This window comes from Antechinus flavipes, chromosome 2, assembly GCF_016432865.1.
Source record: "Antechinus flavipes isolate AdamAnt ecotype Samford, QLD, Australia chromosome 2, AdamAnt_v2, whole genome shotgun sequence".
NCBI classification, from domain to species: Eukaryota; Metazoa; Chordata; class Mammalia; order Dasyuromorphia; family Dasyuridae; genus Antechinus; species Antechinus flavipes.
Genome location: NC_067399.1, coordinates 357,544,269 through 357,569,041, shown reverse-complemented (window position 1 = coordinate 357,569,041; position 24,773 = coordinate 357,544,269). Strand labels below are relative to the sequence as shown.

Below are 24,773 nucleotides of genomic sequence, written 5' to 3'. Positions count from 1 at the left end.
AGAAGGCTTGGGCAGGAAAGTTTGAGTTAAGGGGCACATTAATGCAGGGCTACCTGCTTCAACAACATCCTTTTAAAATAAATTTTCCTAATTAATCAAACTCTTGTGTCCTTATTTTATAATAAAAATGTCAGTACTCAAAAGATACAGAATTTCATCTGTGTAGATATTTCTTAGTAGATATTTAATAAGTTTCAATTCCCAATAAATAAATTGCCTGATGGTCGGTCAACCCTGTAGTAGCTTCTAAATGTAGCCAGGCAAACTCTCTAACAAAAGACACACAATTCATTACCAGAACTATATGGCTTGCCTTCCATTTCATATTCCCTTCAAGAACCTATAGTCCCCTTCCATATTACTATTCAGCAACATCATAATTGAGCTATATGGTATATTAGTAATTCTCTAAGCTAGTTAATTCAGATATTATCATCCTCAACTTCGAAATAAAGAAACTGAGGCTCAATACATACAACTAATAAACATAGACTCTAAGAGCATCTACACAGAGACAATTTAAGGAATAAGTATCCAAAGATTTCCACACACATGCTTATGAAATATTAAGGGGCAGTATAGGAGAGAAAGTTTGATAAGGATTTTGAAGGTTCATAAATTTAAAACTAAAAGGGGCTTTAAAAGCTATTCCAATCCCTCATTTTACTGCTGAGACAACTGGGATCCAAAAAGGTTGAGTGATTTACTCAATTTGACATAGGTAAGTGAATTCAGGTCCTAAAACCTCAGTGATCTGATTCCAATATCAGGTCTCTTTCCTCATTTTATATAACCTCTTAACAGAGCAGTGCCATTGAACAAAAAAGAGACAAATAGCTTCCACCACACGCTACAGGCGGATATCATTCTCCTTTCACCACCACAATAACAAAAAATTGTTTTTCCTCTATTTTCTCATCCCTTGTTCTTCCTCTTTTTGAAAAAATCATCCTGGTGGCTCTTCCCCAGATGTTTCCTAGTGATAGTCAATCACTAACAAAGAAACTCATTCCCAAGATATTATCCCTCAGGAAAGTAATAGAATAGCAAAAGAAACACTCAATGAGTTTCACTTTTGCAATATCATGACTTCCCATACAGAAAAGAGTCAGGAAAGCAATGAACAGTATCAGGGAAGAATATCAACCCAGGGAATGAGCGTTCAAAGATTTCCACATGCATGCTTATGAAATATTAAGGGACAGTATAAGAGAGAAAGTTCTACAGAAATTTGAAGGTTCATGGATTTAGAGCTAAAAGGGACCTTAGAAGCTAGTCCAATCAATTTTACAGATGAGGCAATTGGGATCCAATCTGAGTGATTTATCAGTTTGACATAGGTAAGTGAAGAAATTGTTGGCAGTTGAATTCCAAATCCTTGACTCCAAATCCATTGCTTTTTCCACTATGCTAGGCTGCCTTGGATTAGCCCTGGGAATTCTCTTACCATCCTTTAAAATATTTCTCTGAACCTAAAGATCAAACAATTCTTAATATCTCAGTAACTGGTAGAATTAAATATATTGACTCCCGTGTGTATAGGACTATAAATTTTTCAAAGCTCTTTCATGTATATAGTAAAGTTAGCTAACTTGCCCAAGAAAATACCAACAATAGCAATAACTCATTTAAATAGTATTTTAAGGTTTGCAGTATATTTTAAATGCTTTTCTCACTCGATAGTCATTATCATCCATATTTTGTGGATGAAATTGAATCTGAGAGAAATTAAATTCCAAGGTAGGATTCAAAATCTAATGCCCTATTTACTATTTCACACACTTTGTCCTCTAATCTCAGCAAATCAGAAATGGAATCAAGATTAGAATTTGGGTCTCCAGTTCCCAGTCTAAGGCTTTCATTGCATGCTTCATTGACAACAATCAGACCCTGATACATAAATTTCATTTTTTATTTACATTGTCTCTGGGTTCATTTCTTTTCTTGTGAATTCAGATTAATTTCATTGAGTATAATAGGGTTAGACAATCTGCCCCATTTTAAACTGTTTAAATTTTATTTTCTTTATTTGTCCAATTAACAAACAATTGTTAACAGTAAATCTGCCTATTCTTCTGCCTCTCTCCCAGTAAGAAATTAGTTGATTGGCCAAGACCCTAATACAGATCTACATAGTTCTACAAAACAAATACCCACATTAGTCATGTCTTAAAAGTTCCACCTCCATCTCTTTCTACGTTTTAAGTTCATCACTTCTCTTTCAAGAGGTGATACCACATTTGAAATTCAAGAAAAGATTCAAAAGAATTCACCCAAGTCTACTTGCTATGAAAGGCTAAATAGGAAGAGAAAAGGTTAATCCCACAAGTGAGCTTGCTTTACAAGACTCCAGAGACTAAGCAGATGTCTAGGAGAATAATAGTTTTCTAGCACCCTAATTTCTTTATGGTGATTGTCCTCAATTCCTCCAGATACCCTATGCCAACTGCTGCCCAATGATGGCACAGAGATGTGACTCATTATCTCTCAGACTATGCAGTTAGGGGCGTACCAGCAAAGCCCACTGGAGAAAAAGTCCTTTAAACACAGGAGGTGAAAGAGTAGATTCTCTACTATCTTTTCTCCTTAATTGTTAAAACATACATTCCTCAGTTTCCTCTTGTTACCTCTCCTACTCCCTAATCTTTCACAATCCATTCATTAACAGTATTTCTCTTATCCTGATCCTGGAATAATATTTGTATCAATTCAATTTATGTATTTATTAAGCACCTACTATGTTCCAGACACTGTATAGATAATGGGAATAAACATTCAAAATAAAACAAAATAAGATAGTCCCTAGCTTCAAGGGACTTTATATTTTATTGGATAATAGCTCTCATTTGTACAGTGCATTAAAGTTTACAAAGCCCTGTACATAAATCTCATTTGATCAAACCAGTAATATCTTCCACAATCTTAGCTGCAAGTGGTTTGGGCTCCAGATTTTTAAAAAGTAAGAAAAAGACCTCTTGACTAAATAGGTCTTTTTTTAAAGTCACATTTTATTTTTACCTATTCACTTTGTCCAAAATTATTGCCCCAGACTAAAGCTCTAGCTCTCTTTTAAGAGCTAAATTCTGAATAAAAAGGAAAGTCAGCTAGTTCTCACTCAGTGGTAGCTCACACACTGACAAGTCTACTCATGGACCTCTCAACCTAATTCATTCAAATCTTTTGTGGGTTACCACTGTCATCAAAGGTGATAACAATCCACCATAATGAAAGGAGACCTGCATCCCCATTCATAGGAGGAGAGGACCATAAAACAGGGACACCTTACACAATATAATACTGAATTCTAATCCTTTATAATTTTCTATGTTTTTCTGGCAAACCAGACAATGTTAGGCAAATGAGAAGATCACGGATCTAGAATTAGAATGTATGTCAGAGGTCATAAAGTCAAAGTCTCTTTAGAGGTGAGACTGAAGTCCCAAAAAGATGGCATAACTTTTCCCATGTCACACAGGTAAATAGGCCTTAGAAGGTTTTTGAACCCAGTCTCCATGAATCAAGAATCAATTATCTTTCCAGAGTACCATACAAGATCTTTTTTTTTTTTCAAAATATCCTATGCATTTTAGGAAGAGGAAGTGTCAAGTGTCAAAAAAGATTGTCTTAGTGAACAAATCCCACCTAATTCAAGAACAAGCCCTAATTCAGCCCTGTTTGTAGTGGCTAGAAATTGGAAAATGAATGGATGCCCACCAATTGGAGAATGGCTGGGTAAATTGTGGTATATGAATGTTATGGAATATTATTGTTCTGTAAGAAACGACCAGCAGGATGAATACAGAGAGGCTTGGAGAGACTTACATGAACTGATGCTAAGTGAAATTAGCAGAACCAAGAGATCATTATATACCTCAACAATGATAGTATTTGAGGATGTATTCTGATGGAAGTGGATCTCTTCGATAAAGAGAGCTAATTCAGTTTCAATTGATCAAGGATGGACAGAAGCAACTACACCCAAAGAAAGAACACTGGGAAATGAATGTAAACTGTTTGCATTTTTGTTTTTCTTCCCAGGTTATTTTTACCTTCTGAATCCAATTCTTTCTGTGCAACAAGAGAACTGTTTGGTTCTGCACACATATATTGTATCTAGGATATACTGTGGCATATTTAACATGTATAGGACTGCTTGCCATCTGGGGGAGGGGATGGAGGGAGGGAGGGGAAAAAATCGAAACAGAAGGAGTGCAAGGGATAATGTAAAAAATTACCCTGGCATGGGTTCTGTCAATAAAAAGTTATAATTATTAAAAAAGAAAAAATAAAAATAAAAAAAAAAAAAAGAACAGGCCCTAATTAATTCTCTTAAGAGTCTTCTAGAGGACAACGCCAGAAATGTGAATTTTCTACCTATTTCCAAAGCAAAAGTCTTTCTAGCAGTCTGATATCCTAAGGGATCTTCAATCTTACCCTATCTACTTCTAAATTGTCTGAAAAACTGTTTTAAGTCTTAACTACCCAGATGAAGAATCAGAGTTCTGTTAGGAACTTCTGAGAGCATCTCCCCTTGGAAAATATTAATGAATCTCTCTTGTTAGACATGGAGAAGGATTTCCTGATTAAATCTCAATAACTGAACCAGTCAATGGCTTACACTGCTGTGGCACAGAAATATGAGTTAGAAAAGTCACTCCTTTGTGTTGGACTTAAAAGAAAGCTGTTAGAATCTTTTACTTTCTTTCCCCTTTTTGCATTGTTATCTGGTAAAATATGAAGAGAATATCGGTATTAGGAGCAAATTCAAGTTAGGGAGTGGAGCAAGTTTCATAGTTGATAAGGCTCCCTTGGGGCAGATGCTGGTAGCAGAAAGCAGGCAAACTTTAATTGGAATTTCTAGACATTGAGCTTTCAGCACCAACCTTGAAGAGGTAATGGTAATTCTCAAACCATGTAGTAGTAGCTGTTTGTATGGGAAGCACATGTTCTGAACGCTAGAAGTTCCTGATCTCCAGATTCCTGGATGCCAGTGGGGCAGGAGAAAGGAGTGGGGGTGGGGGGGAGGGGTCAAGAAGTTCTTGACAATGTTGAGTTCTGGAATCCCAGTATCCTGGTTAGAATATGGCTTTTTTAGAGAAAGAAGGGGGATTTCTTTAAATAGTAATAGTTTCTAGGATTGTTCTGATTAGCAACCCCAAGTTTGTTTGTTTTCTAAATGGAGTGTCTAAATTACATGCTGGAGTTCTGAGTCTGAAAAGCTTTTTAAGACCCTAGGGAACTCTGGAGAGGTCAGAATTTTTAAGGGCTATTGTGAACCCTTAATGTGTTTACAACATTATTTATGGGCTATGACATTTTTTCATTTTCTACATTTCTGTGAAATGGAAATAAAGGCTATTTTGTACCCTATGAATGCCAGATATCAATAAAATTGCAAGTCCATTCACTATACCTATCTCTATCCTTATCCTAACTGTTCATTGTTACCTTGAGTAACCATACATTATTTGGGGACCCTTTTCACCCATTCTTTGATTTCTGAAAAGCAATTCTGGGTGGGGGCAATATAAGCCAAAAAATACGTTCAAGAGGCAACTAGTTGGTATAGTGGATATAGCACCTGAAGTCAGGAGGATCTGAATTAAAATCTGGTCTCAGACACTTAACACTTCCTAGCTGTGTGACCCTGGGCAAGTCACTTAACCACAATTGCCTCATCAAAAAAAATTACTAGTTCAGGACACTACCTTCAATTTTCTCAAGTCTCCCAAAACACCCCTCCCTATCCTTTAGCTCAGGACCTTGCCACATGAATTACTAAGAAAATAAAAGCTGTTTTTTGTGAATTCCCTCTTCTCCCCTTTCTATATATCTCAAATTTTTTAACAGCACCATTTTCTTCCTTTCCTCTAGTTTTTAATAAGAGATCTAACCCCTTCTCCTCTTAATATGGTAGATTGCCTTCACAATCTCCCATACTTTCAATCAGTCAATAAACATTTATTAAGCACTTACTATGTGCCAAGCAATATATTAAGCCCTAGGGACACAAAAGAAAGAAAAATAATTCTGCCTTACTTCATCCACTTTCTTAGACCACCACTTGGTCAGCAAATTCTGATACAATACTTATCCTCAAAGAACACAATCTAATGGAGAACCATAAAAAGAAACTCTCATTTTGTTGTTCGGTCACAGCAGACTCTTCATGGATTTTCTTGGCAAAGAATACTGGATTGGTTTGCCATTTCCTTCTCCAGCTCATTTTACAAATGAGGAAACCGAGGCAAACAGGGTCAAGTGACTTGCCCAGGATCACCTTTCGCCCAGCACAATTACGTTTGTTTGACTGTTATGAAAGGGTTCTATTCTTTCTGCCAATCAGAAAGCCAAACCTCATTCAAGCACTTCAATTCTGAGAATTCACAGAAAGCCCAGGCGGGAATTCTCCTTCTGAGTCCGTAGCTGGTGCCCTCTTGTGGTATAAAATAAATGTGGTTCTCTAGCTAAGAACAAAAGCGAAACTTCGATAGTCAATGGAAAAGAGGGAAGCTTTTTTTCTGCAGGGTCCTAGTGCCTTGGGATTCTAAAACGCCCGTATACCGACATAGATAAGTCTGTGAATGAAATACAGGACGCCCAAAAGACCTACAAAGAATTAGACACAACATTCAAATCTGGTCAGCCCATTGTCTTTTCCGTCTTTTACATCCTCAAAGGATTTCTATTTCTGAAGGAATTTAGAGTATTCGCAAGATAAAAGTTTTTGTTATTTGAACTGAGATACACGAAAAGAGAGGAAACGATCGGCTTCTTTGAGAAAACAAGAGAATACTGAGGCGTTTTAGTACGGAATTCTTTCCATTTTGTTAGCAAAACATGAGGAATAAATCAAACACCGAATTATAATGGGGGCGAAGTGGACCGAGGGAAAGGAGAACGAACTTCAGGGCTTACTTTTTTCTTTAAAAACAAAACAAAACTGCAATATACTGTTTCATTACTTCCACTTTTGCGGCGGCATACTAAACATCAAAATTAATAATGATATTAAATTTGAGATCTCCTAAAGTAATGATTTTGTAGATTTTAGAAGGGAAAGATATTTACACTCGGAAAAGGAGCCTATGAAGCAGCTAACACTATTCTGGATATCCAATAATGTTGGAAGAAGTATACAGGAAGCAATTGATTGATAGCATCACATGTTAATGACATCAGAAGAATGTTAATTACTAAATTACTGAAATGGATTAGAACAAGGAAAGTTATTTATTGTAAAAACTGGAAAACATGTCTTCTTAAAGATTCTTGAAAGTAGATCCATTGGTTTCAGGGAGACCACACATAAACATACTCTTTTAAGTTCTGGTTTAGCAGCAGAGTAATTTCAGAAGAGATATCTAAGGTCAATTTTGGTAGTCATCTTATTGTTTTGTCACGAAATCTCTTTGGCTTCTCTTTACCTGAAATCTCTTTCTCTGTATAAGGCTAATGAAAACAAATATTTCCCTCCACCGATTTCACTGTAGAATATTAATAAAAGCACTCTTTGTTAAAGCACATCACAACAAAGAGCTGTCAACATTAAATAATTCATGATGAGTCCAAGAATAAAATGCCACATAAACATTATTTCTTTGGTGATCATCCCTACTTACACATCCCTTCTGCCAACAAAAATTATTACAAACACATATAACACACCTCTAACTATATGTGTATCACCACAATGTGTACATCAATATATTTATATCTGTGATTTCATCTGTGCAGGAAATTACCAGTAAGAAAATTTGCTCTATCAGTTCAGAATGACAATTGTTATGCAATTTGTAATCTAAGGAGTTTCCTGTGGACACTGAGAAGTTGAACCCATGTCATTAGGAGAGGCCATATCGCTATGCATGCTGACTCTCATTTCTATGTATTTATAGGTTTACATTTTAATATGTACAGTGTCTTAGTGCAGTTTTTATTTTTAATAATTTCTGGAGTATACTATTAACTATTTGAATATATTTTTCACATTTATTTTTGAAATTTTTGAATAATAAATTTTTAATTTTAACAAGACAAGGCACACTAAGTAGTGTGATGACCGAGTTAGCACCATGGGTACTTTAGAATCAGCCTGAGTCAAGATCAGCAAAAGTCCTTGATCTTTTTTCTTTGGAGGTGAACGAAAAGGCCATGGGAAGTGAGAGCAATCTCCACACGAATCTGCCAGGAGTGATTCCTGTTTTCTTACCCCACCCACCAAATCCTCCACCCAATCTCCTATGTAACAGATCAAGTCTGCAGCGTAGTGGGCAAGACCATTCTTTCTCCAAACATGTACTGATAGAGTGTTGTCCAATTAGTAATTGGCCTTAAGTGCTCTGACCTCAGTGCATCTGCTCAGAGTTTTCAGCCCATTACAAAGTAGGATGCCTTGTCTTGTTGAAATCAAAAATTATATATGAGAAATTGCCAAATATGCTGAGGTCCTCTAGGACAACTATCAGCAAGTACTTATTAAGGACCCAATATATGACAGGCACTGTTCTAGGAACTGGGGAAACAAAGAAAAAGAAAAGACCTTTCCCCCTAACCCCCACCAAGAAACATACATTTCACTGGAAGAAAATAACGTATATAATTACACACATATGGTATGTTATATAAATACATATCTATACATAGATATATAAAAAGTAATGGGGGAACATTTCTAAGATACCACTGGAGCTGAACTTTGAAAATAACACTATGAAGCCCAGTCTCAATTCAGGAACTAAAGCAGAAGAGATGGGTAAAATCAAAGAAAACACCAATCAGTATAAAAATTTGTTGTAGATCTAATGATTCCCCCACAAAGAATAGAGAGTAACTCCTAAACTGCAAGCAAAGAAGGAAAGAAAAAAAGGGGGGGAAATGGAATTTCCATAAGGATGAATACCTAGAAGTGAAGCAAGAATTAAAGAGAGACAGAGATAGAAAGAAAAGAAAGGAGAGAAAGGAAGAGAAGTGAAAGCTCTTGAAAAAAAAATTGGGAAGGGGAATAGGTAGCTTAGAAAATAAAATGCTCATATTTGCCCCAAAAAATGGAATCCCTGAAAATTAGAAAACAACAAACAAATCAATAAGACCACAGTAAATATTAGGACAGAAGAATTAGTTATTAGAAGAAAATGTAAGATAGCTGACATTTAAAATAAACTGCCTGGAAAACAGGTAAAGGAGGAAGAATTCAAATTATTTAATTTCTAGAAAACTGTGATTTAATTAAAAATAAAAAATCCCAGATATTATATTTAGATATCATAAACACTATTAGTAACCAGAGCACTCATTTAACTTACATTTGACTACTTTAAAGCAGTTGCAAAGAGAAGGTTTTGAGGAAAGGGATGTTAAGATGGAAGATAACATAATTAAAATGGCACATTATTGTATCATAAGTGTTAAGGAACAGATCAATTCTCTGAGAGCCTCCACAGCTGTGGATCACAGCATCTGAAGGAGTTGCAGGGCAGCCTTTGCTGACACAGGTGTTGTGGACTGGGAATGAGATAAATTGGAGGCAGAGGGACGAGAGGTCAGACAATGCAATGGCCTCTCAGTGAGAGAACAGCAATTGCCTCTTGGTGTCCTTGTATCATCCTCTCACAAGAGGGAATCCATTCTGTGGGTCTCCGTTGAATCTCCAGCAGCCATTGTCAGGTGGCTCCCATGTATTCCAACAGCTCTTGTGTATTCTAACACATAAATATGAACAAGGACATATAGAAATACTAATTGAAAATACACATTTGAATCCATTCTTTAAACTACCAAAATGATTTTCTTAAAGTACAGGGCATGTGTAAACCAAGTCACTTTTTTACTAAATACACTCCAGTGCCTCTATTGTTTTTAAGATAAACATAAATCCTTCTATTTGGCTTTTAGGGCCCTTAATTTACTTCTAATCTAGTTTATTGCTTCCCTTTCCACATAGTCCTATCCAGCCAAGCTGGCAACACTCCCATCAACTCTCTCCATGCCCTGAAAGCACTCCCTCTTCACTTCTCTGTCTTTCAGAATCCCTTATTACTGTGAAGCATTTTCTGATCACTCGAGCTATTAGTGCCCTCTGTACCATTGTATTTATTGTTCCCACACATACACATTATTGAAAGTAGGGACTGTTTTATCTTTGTGATACTCAGTACTCAGCACAAATTAGGCACTTAATAAATGCTTTTTGTTACATCAAATGAAAGGATTTAGAATGAAGTAAACAGAACCAGGAAAATAATTTATTTCAACAATGTAAATAAAAAGTACCATGAAAATACAAAAAAAAAAAAAAAGAGTACTGTATAATTATGACCAAATTTGTCCTTAGAGGAATAAATGTTAATGATAACTGATGACTGTTATACTTTTTAATGTATCAATAAATTCTTTAAAGAAAGTAAATAGCTAACAGCTTATTCCCAGTAGTTGTGAAAAGATATGAACAGAAAGCTTTCAAAAGAAAAATGTAAATTGAAACAACCATATAAAAGTAAATCACTTACCTAGACAAATATATTAAAACAACTGAGATTTTACCTCTTACCAGTCAGTTTGGCAAAGATTTTTTTAAAAACTCACAAAAATGGTAGCTGTTGGAAGAATTATGAGAAGTTGGTCTGTTAAATGTATTGTAGTTGGAGCAGCTATGAACTGGTCCAACTATTTTGGAAAACAATCTGAAATTATATTACTATGACCAAAGGAGGTAAAAGATAGAGGGAATGAATGACATGTATAAAAAATTTATAGCAGCAGTGCATTTTTTCTGGTAGCAAAGAACAGCAAGCAAAATAAGTATTCATAAGTTAGGAAACAACTGAGCAAATTGTAATACATCAATGTAATGAAATATTCTGCCAAAAGAAATAAGAATATAAAGAATTTAGAGAAACTTTTGAGATAAAAACAGCTATCATTTTAATAGAATTAAAGTTCCCAAAGTGCTTTATATATGTTAACTCATTTGATTCTCAAAACAGTCCTATGATGTAGGTGTCATTTAATGTATCATTTTACAGATTAGAAAATTGAAGCTGAAGGAAGTGAAGTGACTTGCCAACTAATGTGTAAAGCTGGATTCAGACTTGGTCTTCTTTACTTCACATTCAGCTAATTAAGCTATTTCAAGTATTCTTCTGTTGGGATTCCTTGCAAAAGAACTTCAAGGTGTCATAAATGTTATGTCTTAATTTAAGCAAATACAAAACCAAATTTGGCTTTTCTAATTAACAGCTATGTAAATTAATGCAGAACAAAGAACTAAGAAATCAATTTATACAATGATAATAATAATGTAAAACAACTGAAAAATATGAGATCTCTCATATGAAAAATGCAATGACTAATTTAGAGTTGGTAGTAAATCTTGCTTGTCTTCCCTCAACACAAGTTTATCATTGACAAACATGTACAATATGTCGGTTTTGCTGAATTTTTTATTGCAAAAGAGGTTCTATTTGTTTTAGTGAAGCATTCATTGGGAATAGTGGCATATTAAAAAAAAAAAAACACTAAATGAATGTTTCAGAAAGTTTGCTTTTACATTATTTTTATCTCCCCACAAAATAATCTGCCATTGACTATAATTTGGTATCTACATATAAGGCTAAACAGATCTGTTTATACTTAATATTAAAGTATCTTATGTATCTATGACATTCAAAAACTAATCAATGAGATTTTATTATCTACCTCATAGAATTGTTCTGAATGTATAAAAGGTTTTGTGTGTCAGCTAAGTTCAGAGTAGGAAATGTAGGCTAAGGTAGTTGAAAAGCAGCATTAGGGTAAAGTTTGTTAATTAGTCTGTATTTTTCAGTTATGATCTCTACTTTTTTTAAGCTTTGATAAAGCATTTTTCTAATAGCATGCATTATTTTCTTCACACAACTGATCAGCTTGTATGCTCCATAAAGAAGGCAGTGATTATATATCTTTCCTAAACCCATATTCACTAGTCCTTGGATATAATGCTTACGACATTGAATATATGTAATACTCTTTAATGAATGAAGAACAAGTTAATTGAAGTTTTTCTATAAATCAAGCCAAACAAAATATGCTCTCTTCTCCCTGAGTCCTTCAGTCCTTTCTGGACATTTTTTCCAACTATGAAAGCTCATTTTTATTTATCTAGTTTATAAACATATTCACATTTATAGTGTTTTGAAATAGTGAAATTATATATATATATAAATTTATGATTTTTTGGTGTTTATCTTAATTGATTAGTATGGAGAGATAATTTAGAGTCAGTACTTGCTTATCCCCCACATTGCTGGATTTAATACCTATTTGAAAACAAGGCAATTAACATACATATAAGCATCAAAGCAGCGTTGAATTGCACAGCTTATATATGTGCTCATTATTAACAAATCAACAAAAATAGTGGACAAGGTATATCAGAATTATGAAATACAACAATTTTACATCATCTTATCCATAAGCTTGGTTCAGTGTGGATGGAGAGATTCACCTGAAAATATTAGGAAACAGTATTTTAAGTAGTCTAATTTGGATTTGTGAGATTTAAGGCTTTGAAATCGTTAGAAGAGAGACTAATTCAGGCACATGGAATTTAAAACTGAAAGACAAAAATTAACAAGGCAAAAAAGTTTGCTTAAGTGGAGGGATGCAAAACAAAAGTTTTAAGAATAAATAATCCAGTTGTCTTTGTTAATGATTCACATCACTAAGTACCAATCTAGTTTTAAATGAGCACGTTAATTAAAAAAAAAAAAAAAAAAAAAAAAAAAGATGCTCACATTCGGTTGATATTTTAAAACTTTATAGTTTTGAATTCATTTTGAAAGGTAGCTTTTTCAAATATCTCCTTTTTAAGATAAAAAATGTATAGCCTGGTCTGATGGCATTTAAATTCTTGGTCCATGAAAGTCTGATTTACCTACAGAAGTAGGTACCCATCATGTCTTGAAATAAGTCTAAATTTTCCAAACCAGCTATGTAACTTTCTGGAGCAGGGCACTAAATTATATTTCCTAAGCAAGATACACTCACATTTTTTTTTATATTTAGTAAGCCTAAATTTAACAAAAGAAAAACACAGAAAATGTGCTAAAATCCAGACCATTTTCTGGTTGAAAAACTCATGTTAATTTTAAAAGAGCAATTTTCATTTCCTAAATTATATAATGTCACTTTTTTGTTGTTGTTGTTAAATAAAAACAAGTTATGGTCATTACAAAACTTCTTTTCAAAGAGCAAAATGACCTGGATTCCTATACATTCATTTCTTAAACAAGAAAAAAGTCACTTTGGAAAATAAGTTTAGGGAGCAATTGGGTGGCACAGCACACAAGCATCAACCATGGAGTCAGGAGAATTCAAGTTCAAATTCAGCCTTAGACACTGTTACCTAGGGCAAGTCATTAAATGCCTATTTAAATTGGGTGGGAAAAGGGAGAAAACTATTATGGAAAATAACAATTCATTTATTCTATTCCCAAAGAAAAAATGTGAAGATATGCATATCACTAACCATGACAATATTAACTATTTTCCCAAAAACATAAATCTTGAAATTCCTTGTGAATGAATAATTTTTGCTATTTTTCATTTTCAACATTTATATCTCTTCAATTTAATTACAAGAAATTCACAACTTTTGGCTTAGTTCTACTGCCTCTTATGATTTAGTTATTTGGTTATTAATACTTGTGAAAAACCTTGAGGAGTTCCATAAAGGAAAAAAATATTAAAGATCAATAATTGAGCCAGATGCTGAAATTTAGAAGCCTCTGTGGTTACCTAATTATTCTTTATCACTTGAAGCCTAATATGGTTATTTAAAAGTCCTCAAGTTTTTCCCATGTGTTAGTCTCTAGTCTCTGCTATGGTCATAGTTTGGGTTTATTTTGTTCCTTTCATCTTGATCCCCTTTTTTACATGTATTTTAACTGTCTATTCAACAAACATTTAATGTTTCTACTTCTAGACGCTTTATAACCAACAATGATTCACTTCTCCAAAACTGAACGGGCCTATTCCAAAATCAAAGTGACTTTTACTTTTTTGTTAGTTTCAAATCAACACACATCCTGGAGAAATGCATCAATATCACCTGGTGGTCCTTCAGACAACTTGAATTAGTTTATACATAAAACTCTCTAGAACAGTAAAATTCAGTATATTTTTCTTCTCCTTATCCTCAAATATTTGATCATACATGTTTCTATGTACTTAAGTCAGATTAGATCCAAATTCATTGAAATTTTTCTCCTCAAAACAACAGAGAAAGCTTGTCAAGGGCAAAATATTTCTTAGATTCTACTTGAATTCTCCTCTATTTAGGCTCTTATACAAACTTTGTGGTTAAACTAAAATATTTAACCTTTACCAAACCTAGTCTGAATTCAACAAACATGTCTTTCACAGTACAGAGAAATGATGCATAGTAGTATTCCGTATTTGCTGGCAATATGCCTCTATGAAAAGAACAATGTATTTTAAATGAAGGGTGTTAATAGGGGATGAGGGGGTCAGGAAGATGATTGGATTTTCCCTTCTGGTTCCAAATCTGTTAATTCTTATAGTTTTTATCAGATAAATTTACATCAAGATCAACAAAATTTAAAAAGCATTTCCTCAGAACACTTAAATCCTTAAAAAATTAAAGTCATGCAATTATTTTGAAAGTAACATAATTATAGATAAAAAGATGATTACATCTATTTCTCCAGGAAATTGATCAGGCAAAATTAAAAAAAAAAAAAAAGTCTATAGTCAAATGTTAGAACTATATATAGTGTTATGTGGGATATAAGAAGTGAACAACAATTCTATCTTCAAGAAGTTTACAATCTAATAGGAAGAAGACATGATACATGCTCTTACATTGTAATGGTCTTGTGATTGATATAAAATAAAAATAGAGAAAAAAGGGAAGACTAAAGAAAATGACATTTTGATGGATATTTCAAGGATAAGTTTGAGTTCTGATTGATAAAAATATAATAGATGGAGATAGGGGAAAGATCAGGAGGCACAAAGCTAATTACAAGCAATAAGTTCACAAGTATGCACTGAACTTTTTTTTCTTTCTTTCAGATTGGAAAAAATTGAGGCCTTAATGTGATTAGAACCTAAATAAGTTGGTTAAGAATGGAAAGAAAATAAGTGTATGTCAGACATGGCAATAACAAAAGATGTGACTAGTAATTAAATACAGAGGCAGTGTTTTAGACCTAGGCAATGGGAAGAATGATTAGTACCCATTTAGAAGGGCTCTATAAGATATCCAGGACAGATCTTTAATTACATGCAAGTGCTATGCATACTACAATTTAAAAGAAATAATTCCATTCACCTAGGATCTATGAAATAGGTACCATTAATTGCACATATTTACCTTTCCCAAATTATGAAAAGTATAGAAAATACATTAATTTTAAAACATCATGGCAAAGAATACTAACATTGGAGTCAGGAAAACAATTGAAATTCAAACATTGTCACTTACCAGCTTATTTTAACCTGAGCAGTTCCATATAAAACAGAAACTTTCACTACGTAAAAACAGGCCTAATGAGAATGCTTTGTCTGCCTTAAGCACAATTATGTAATGAAAGTTCTTGCATGAAATTGATTATAGCTTTATAAACTTCACTTGGAAAGAACCGGTCTCTTCTGTTGGACATCTACAAGAAAATGAAATTTCCTTAGGGATACTGAGCAAGCTTATCTAGCTTTCTCTTAGTAGGTAGGGTTGAACCAAACTCCCTTTCTAAGTTTATGCAAGGGGTAATTCATTCATTCACTTTTGAAAACCTTGAATTCTAGGCACAAAAATCTTATTTACTTCAGGGTCAGAAAATCAACAATTGTACTAATTTCTTACTAAAAAGAATTAAACTTCAATGTGAATTTTTGTATCAAGGGAGACTTAGAAAACATTTGTAATAATCTGCAAAGCAGTTTCTCCACAGAGCCAGCCAAAGTTCTTAGAATTTTAACTTTACTGCCAATTTCAGAAAGTCAAGAATTTACTTCCATGGGCAAAAATTGTCTTGCCTACCAACTCCGTTGCCTTTTGGGTTCACTCCTCCCCCACAATGAGATAAATCTTATTTATCATTAAACTAGAAGACACTCAACACTCCAAGTACTGTCTTTGTTTTGGAATTTTCACATGACATAGATGCAGATTCTACTGAGTCTGCCTATATCCAAAAAGGACCACTTTCAAATCAAGTTCTGCTTTAAAAAGATTAATCTCAAAAGTAACTCAATAAATAAAAAGTTAACACAATGACCATCAGAAACGTACACACCTACTGGTTAAGTAATTGACAATATTCTATCTTCAGAATATTTCTACCCATGCATATATTAATTTCATTTATTGATTCTTCTGATCATGTTTTTTTGGTTGTCTTAAAATCACATCCTGAAAATAGATGTAACAATTTTAATCGTGAATACTTCAATTAACTAAAAGGTAGGAATAACTTAGAATAATCACTTCAAACTGAGAACAAGATTACCTTTTTAAGCTAGAGAATTATAAATAAATAGAAGTCAAATTTCAATTCCATTTTTATGTAGGACCCTACACAAAACTTTTGAATGCTCTATCCCCTTCTAAGTAATATAGCAGATGCAAAAAAGTATACAACACATTAAAAAAAGGCAAATATGGAATCAATCTCAAAAATACCCACCTCAAAATTAACTTTTGCAGTATTTTACAAAGGACACGCATGCACACACACACACACACACAAGTTATCACTATATTTCACTTTCCTTCACTTAATTTTAAAAAAGACTAAGTTAAAAACAGGTGTGGAACAATAATATGAAAAGTAGATAGTAAGAATGGATTCCATAGGGGAAAGGGGAAGGAGTCACAGGTTATCTTAAACTATTATCTACCACAGTACTGACTTTAAAATGAATCATTTTGTCTTAAGAATTTAACAATTCTATATATTTTTCAAGTTAAATGACCATATTCATAAAATATATATAACACAGCTGACAAAATCTGAGCTGGTTTTTAAGATGCCTTCTCCCTAAATCGTACTCCTTTCTCCCCCCAAAAAGGGGGTTGGAGATTTACAACTTGTATATTAGAATCTTATCCTTCTTCCAAAATTAAGCCAGAGAAACACTTAAGACTTGAGACAATTTCTTATGATTCCACAGCTTGATTATTCAGGACAACTGTTTTGCCTAATTCTTCATTGTAAAAAATGAGACCTCATCATAAGGTGCACTTGATGTGAAAGATCTGTCCCAGAAATACAACTGTAACTTGACAAATGTGACGTATGCTTTCCATGATGATCTCTTTAAAACTTTTAAACACCCAAAGTTAAAAAATATATAGAACTTAAAAATTACACAAACACTGACATCAAAACGAGGTTGTTAATGATTAATGCGCAAAATCTAGCATCTGAAACCAATTCCATTTATTGATGTGGTACACTATGCTTTATAAATTTCTACAACCAGCTCTGCTAATTTTAAAATCCATTTTTTCTAGCATGAGGTTTTTGCCAGAATTTCAAACTTAAAGACACCTGTTTTAAGAGCTCATTTGCTTATAATTGGTTTTTGTTTTTTTTTACATTAAGACCCAATTACCTTTTTTCGAAGACCATTATAAGCTTTAATTTTAGGTTTTTGACTACAAGCCCTCAAAATGCCAAATGGCTCATTTGTGTACAACAAAGCAGGAATCAAATACTCTAGACTCTATATATAGTCCACCCACCATGTGATTATACATAATCTCACTCAAGCATGTAAAGAATTGAATTCTTTATTTGCAATATCCATAAACGTTGCTATTCTCTTTTTCTATCCAAGGAAAGCAATGTCCCCATTATCAGGTTTTTGTTTTTTTTTAATAACAACTTGAATTCTATTGCGTGAAAGGGCTACAAATATACATTTGTTAATCAAGCAGAATACAGATATTTTGCTTTACAACTTGCACCTAAGTTACCGGTATACTTGGCTGGCTCACTCTTGCTCAAGCTATGCATAGCAATTTACATGTTCAATTCTTATGTAGCATGTGGGCTGTAGTGATATGGACAACTATGGTCACTATATTCCTGTGAAGCCTTTTAAATTATACCTAAACCATGTAACTTCTAAGTCTACACAAGTATTTCTGATGTCAAAACATACAAGTCTAGTGCAATTTACTTAAACCAAATAATTTTTAATTAAATTGTATTGCAGAAGTACTGCCATTCTGCCAGTAGATGGTGCTACAAAGAATTAATGGGGGAGAGGGTTTAATGAGGACAATAGTTTAGCTAAGTGGAAGGGGAAAAAAGTTTAACCTGCTCAGATAATACAAAAATGCATTTAGATTATTATTTCTGATGATAACCCTTGCTTGGAAAGGGTTATTACAGTCAAACCAAACCAATAAGTGGACTGAAACGAAGCCATCTGAAATTTTAACAGTTTATATGAATGAAAACACATGCTTAACACAAACTATTTCTTCGCAACTACACAGTACATATGTTGACAAAAAATTCATAGAAAGTGACCAGCCATGTCATAGGGTGGGCAAGCAAACAACTTAGTACACAAGATGGTGGATGAACAGTAACTTAAGTGAAGTTTTTTCTTTTTCTTTTTCTTTTTTTTAAACAAGCCACGTCCACCAATTAGTACTTCAAAAGTTTTGTCTTTAAGGAATAAAATCCATTAAAGCCACTATCAGGGCAACAGGAAAATAAGAACACCAGGACCTTTTAAAATTTCTCCAAGTACACATCAAGAATTAAGAATTAACACGGGAAAAAAAAAAATTCAAAACTAAAATCCGTACGAAATGGATCCTAGGAAAAAAATGTTAGACATTTACGGTCAAACACAATGATTTATTAAAAATAAAACGTAAAAATGATTTTTGTACATATGCTTCCAAATTTCAGTCATGGGATCCAAGTAGGTTTCATAGAAAAAAAACGCAGTAGCCAGGTTATCAAGTCCTTACAACAAATTGAACTCCCCACCCCCGCCCCCACCCCACCCCTCCCAGGTTTTGCTACAGAATCAGCAAGACACCCCCCCCCCCCAAAAACAAAACAAAACAAAAACCAAAACAACACAAATCAAAACAAGACATTTTGCTAGTATAAAAACGACCAAGGTCCAAGTAATAATAAAAAAATAGAGTCCATCAATGACTGTAACACAAAAATGTGTATGTGGGGCCAAGTCCATTTTCATAAGAAGGGGAGACAGAGAGAAGGTGGCAGGCGAGTAGATCAAAGCCCCCAAAGGGAGGCTACAGAAGGAGCTGTCCCCGTCCCCCCCCCCCCCAAGGGCAAAAGGGAGAATGGTGAGAGGGGACAAGGACTTTTGGGAGTTGAACTTCGGGTGGGGCTTTAAAAAGGAGTAGCCCCTACAGCATTCCCCCACCCCCCGGGAACTTTTTTTTTCTTCTATTTCTAGAAGGAGCTGCCTCCATAGCCGCCCCCACCGCCATAGCCACCTCTGTAAGGTCCACTGTTACTGCGACCACCCCAGCTGCCGCCGCCGCCGCCGCCGCCGCCGCCGCCGCCGCCGCCACTCTTCATGGGCCCGTACGAGGACTGGTGCTGGCTGTAGCTGCCGAAGCCGCCGAACCCGTTGCCATAGTCGCTGCCGCCGTAGGACGCCCCGCCGCCGCCGTAGGCATTGTAGCCGCCGCCGCCGCTATAGCCGCCGTAGCTGTTGTAACCGCCGCCGCCTTTGGAGAGCCCGTTCTGGTCTCGGCCGCCGCCGCGACCCCGGCCGCCACGGCCTCCCCGGGAAGGCCTGGACCCGCCGCCGCCGCCGCCGCCGCCGGGATGGATATCCTCCTTGGGCACGGCCTTTTTTACCTCCACGCGGTGGCCCTGGATGGGGTGGAACTTAACGACCGCGGCCTTGTCGGCGGCGTCGTGGCTCTGGAAATAAACGAAGCCGAAACCACGTTTCTTGCCTGACTGCTTGTCGGCAATAATCTCCGCCTTCTCGACCGTCCCGAACTGTGAGAAGTGCTCCACCAGGTCGCCCTCGGCCACGTCCCCTTTCAGGCCTCCCACGAACAGCTTCTTCACCTTGGCGTGGGCCCCGGGACGGGCCGAGTCCTCCCGCGACACTGCTCGCTTCAGCTCGACCGTGTTCCCGTCCACAGCGTGGGGCGAGGCAGCCATGGCGGCATCGGCTTCCTCCACGTTGGAGTAGGTCACGAACCCGAAACATCGGGAGCGCTTCGTCTGGGGATTCACCACCACCACGCAGTCCGTCAGGGTCCCGAAGGCCTCGAAGTGGCCTCGCAGGCCCGACTCACTCGTCTGCACGTTGAGACCGCCAATAAACAGCTTACACAACTGCGAGTTCTCCATCTCTGCAGCCTCGGCCTTCCCCTCGTTAACTAAGCGCTCCACTGCTTTGCCGCTCACCGCTCGCTTCGCTCAGGCCTTACTCGGCCGCCGGTCCCCCGGTCACAGCCACCCGGCCCCCGCGGGGGAGGGGTAAGGGAAAGGGGCGCGTGAGGGGAAGGGGAGGGAAGAGGAAGGAAGGGGGGGAGGGAGGGGAGAAGGAGCTGGTCAGGGAGCGAGCCGAGGATAAGGGGGATAGAAAGAACCCAACCAAGGCCTTCGCCACTGCCGCCAGCTCCCTCAGCCGCCGCCTCCGTTCCCCTTTCTGGGTACCACACAAAGAGGCCGCTGGACGCGCGCGCACCCACCCCGAGGCGTGCGTCACTGTCGACGCTCACCGGCCCCGCCAGCCGTCAGCCAATCAGCGCGTCTCTCAGATACTCGCCACCCTCCGCGCGCTCCACAGTGCAACACCCGCCCTTGCTCTCGCGCTCTCTTCCGGTCCCTTACCCCTCTCCCCGTTCTTCAGCCTGTGGCGCGCGCCGCTCTCCCAGTTGCTGCGACGCGCCGATCCAAAAGCCAATCACCACTCGCCGCGCGCCGCCGGGACTCTATCTCCCACCTCCATAGCCGTTCACTCCTGGGCGTCCAGGTCATGTTTGCATAACTCCCTTGAAGGACAGGGAATCTCGGCCAATCGCCGACTTTCCTCTTTCCAATTTTTTTCCTCTCCTCCTTTTTTTTCAAAGGCCAAGGAGTGGGCGCGCACCGTGGCGCGCGCATTCCTACCTCTTTCTCCTGCCCAGACACTCTTCGCCTCCCCTCTTTTGCTAAGGCGTACTCTGCCTCTCGGCCTGGGAAGCCTTGCGGGATGGGCGCGCTTCCCTGGAGCTGGAGTGCGCGCTCTCGATACCGCTCCCAACGGATTGTGGCGCGTGGCACCTCGGGCGGGCTTTTTTGAAAACTTGACTGTTGGGGGTGGGGAGAGAACACTCCCTACCGTTCTCTTTGCTTAGGAGACCCTTTTATAACTGACCTTCTTACATAAATTTTCCACGTCTATTACTTTCATTCATTGAAGAAGCACTTTATTGAGCGCCTACTGTGTACCTTTATGCAAGCTGAGCCCACCATCTGGCATGGTGGTCAAGATTAGTTCCACTCTAGGAAAATATTGGAAAACTATTTACGAAATAAACATTAACAAATTACAATCCGGCCAGTTTCTGCACGAAACTGCCTCCGACAACTCCTCTCACTTGTTTTAATTTTTTGTAGATCTTGGCCCTCATTCTAGCAAAAAATAAAAATGACAAAATAGAGCCAGTCTGCACTTAGATTCCAGAGCCCTGAAGTGAATCCTGGCATTTCCACCCGTGTGCCCAGTGACCTTGAGGAAGTCCTGTTTTCTCTTGTTTAAAATATATCAACTACTTTTTAGGATTGTGGGAATCAAATAAGATTATGTACATAAAGCACTTTGTAAATGATAAAAGTACAAAGTAAAATAAAGCTTTGTTGACTAATATACCCTTTGTAAAGACTGATGAATATAATTCTAGTAAAAATTAGAATATGTTAAGTGATAAGAGAAGTTATGAGATCAGATACAGGAATGATCGCTTCTAATGGTCAGGATAATGATCCAAGACTAACTCTGAACACACAGGAACCAAAACCATCGCTTGCAAGGTTATCAAAAATAACCCCCCTCAGAAAGGAAAACTAGGATTTCATGTAATTCCTAAGGTTTGGCTATTTCACATTATTATTCAAAAATTATTAATATTGAATATTATGTCCAATATTATATAATATTCAATAATATATTTATCAATATTAACTAATACAACATCTTACAAAAAGCAATTTATATACAACAAATTCATCAACAGGGAAGTGAAGGCCTAAGATAAGATGAGTTAACATCTTTTCAAAATGTTTAGATATTGTCAAGAAAGAGTAAGGGTTTATTTGATCCTTTGTGGTTATTTTTGGACAATCTGATAAAATTCTGTGAAAAATTTGATTCTTCTGATTGATCCAGAATTTTTCATTCCTTATCAAATTTAACTTAACAGATCACTAACTATGAAAGACAATGTGCCACAACAGAATAAAAGAGCTGTTTAGTCATGCAGAGATTCAATCAACAAATTAACAAGTATTTATTAATAATCCACTATATAAGGCACTGAAATACAAGTAAAATAATAAAATTCCTACTCTCAAATATTTATTGAATATAACTACATTTGAAGCCCTGTGAAATCTATAAAAGAAGTATAACACAAGATTAGAATTGGAAATGTCTGATAATACTTAATCTAATATTTAAAGGCTTCTGTAGTATGTTCATAAAAGATGCAGTGCTTAAGCAAGGCCTTAAAGGGAGGTTATCCAAAAAATAGAAATAGAACCAAATATATATATATATCTCAAACTTTGAAAGGTTAATAAGGTCATGGGTTTAGATCAAGAAAGATACCTCCAAAATCAACTTGTCCAGCCCTCTCCTTATACAACTTAAAAAACCAAGGCCTAGAGAGGTTAAGCAGATAGTGGAGCTAAGATGCAAACCCAAAACTTCCAACAACAAATACAGACCTCTTTCCTCTAAATATTTAGTAGACAATGGAAAGATAAACCTGGCTGGATTATATTTCTTATGAGTATACAAAGGAAATGTCAAAAGAAGAAGTAGATTGAAATCAGATTATTGAGTCTTGAATGCTACAGAAATAAGTACAGAGGTTATACAGCAGCATAAAATCACTCAAGGATTTTTAAGCAGGGAAATGGCAATAAAAAGGTATTTCCTTAGCAACATTAATGTTTTCACAAGTGGTAGATAAATTGAAGCAGAGATGGACTCATCATGGGGGAAGATATTAGGAAAATATTAAAACATAGAGCATTTTAATATAATAAAATAAATATGACAAAAATAGGAAGAGGATAGTGGTAGTATACCAGGACCTAGAGGAACTCAGATTCCCCATAAACACCCTAGTAAAATTTTAAAACCAGTTTTTAAAATAGTAAAGAGAATCACTTATACAGGTTCCTCTACCCAGCCCAGGAATGCTTGGTAGGGCCACAGGAATCCTATAGAAATCCTGACGTAGATAAGCCAGGGTAGGTGGAAAACAATAAGGTAGCTCTGGAGCACTTGTAGAAGGGCTCCCAGCAGAGTTCCACAGACCTGAAAGCCCCATAGTAGGAGAAGAGAAAAATTCAGTAGTAGTGGGAAATGTTCTCAGGCAAAGCTTAAAGCTAGGAGGAAACATTTAAACCCTGTGGCAAAAGGGAACCCCTCAATAATAGTCCCTAAATCCAGCAGCAGGAAGGATAGGCCTTATGCAGAACTTAATGCAGGAGGAGGTTCTGGAACTCTATGGCAAGAGGAAGGTCCAGGTAGAATCTAATTGGAGTATGTTAGAGTCCCTAGAAGGAAAAACTTTGTCATGGTCACCACTCTCAAGTACAGACAGGGACCTTCCTTGCCATTCAGGAATTCAAGAGTTAATCTTTTCTCAAGCACAGACTTAAATTACTAAGAAAGCAAAGCAAGGAAAATGATTGATACTAGGAAGAAATAATTTGGACTGAGAGACTCAGGTAAATTCTGAAAAAGAGAGTGAGCCCACAATAAGTAGAAGTAAAGATTCTGAGGGGGGAAAAAATGTCCTGACTCAAGAACTATAAGAATACTGGATAGAAATGAAACAGGAGATACAAAATGGATTAACTAAGGAACAATAGTTATTGCATAACAGACTGCAGAAAATTCCATCTAAAAACTGAATCTCTGAAAATTCCAATGGACCAAACAGAAAACAATGACTCAATGGACAACAAATATCGAAAATTACAAGGATTGAGGGAAAAAAAGAAAATATAGATGATGTAACATCAAGAACAACTGATGAAAAAAAAATAGATGAAAGAAAGATAATTTGATATCAAACAGCTATTGAATAGATGAATAAATTAGCAAATAAGCAAGTAAACAGATAAGCAGACTAACAGATACATATATACATACATACATACATACATACATGATAAATTTTAAGAAGAAAGCCTGGTTGCCACATTTCAAGAAAAGTATAAATGCAAATTATTCAGAACTAATTTCAACTGATTTTCTGAAACCTCACAATGGAAATTCCAAGAAATGGCATATCCAAAATCTATAGTTTTCAGGTTAAAAAAAATGCTGTAAGCAGTTAAAAAGTAAGAGTTCAAGTACCAAGGAGAGAAATGTTTAAAATATGATAATCTAGAAGGCATGAGATTCAAAAGGTTTCCCACTAAGAATAACCTATCTTTAAAAATTAAGCATAATCATGGCTGGATTGGGAGGGGGGAGGAAGGGGAAGTTATGGATCTTTAATCAAATAGAGGATTTTCAAGCAT

At 36.3% G+C, this 24,773-nt stretch overlaps 1 protein-coding gene across 1 annotated transcript; it reads right to left on the bottom strand.

Moving 5' to 3' along the window:
- Nucleotides 1–17,781: 17,781 nt before the first annotated feature.
- On the bottom strand, nt 17,782–20,705 carry HNRNPA0 (heterogeneous nuclear ribonucleoprotein A0). Its single transcript, XM_051978128.1, has one exon. It carries the CDS (start codon nt 20,373–20,375, stop codon nt 19,455–19,457), a length of 921 nt encoding a protein of 306 aa, XP_051834088.1. The 5' UTR covers nt 20,376–20,705; the 3' UTR covers nt 17,782–19,454.
- Nucleotides 20,706–24,773: the final 4,068 nt, after the last annotated feature.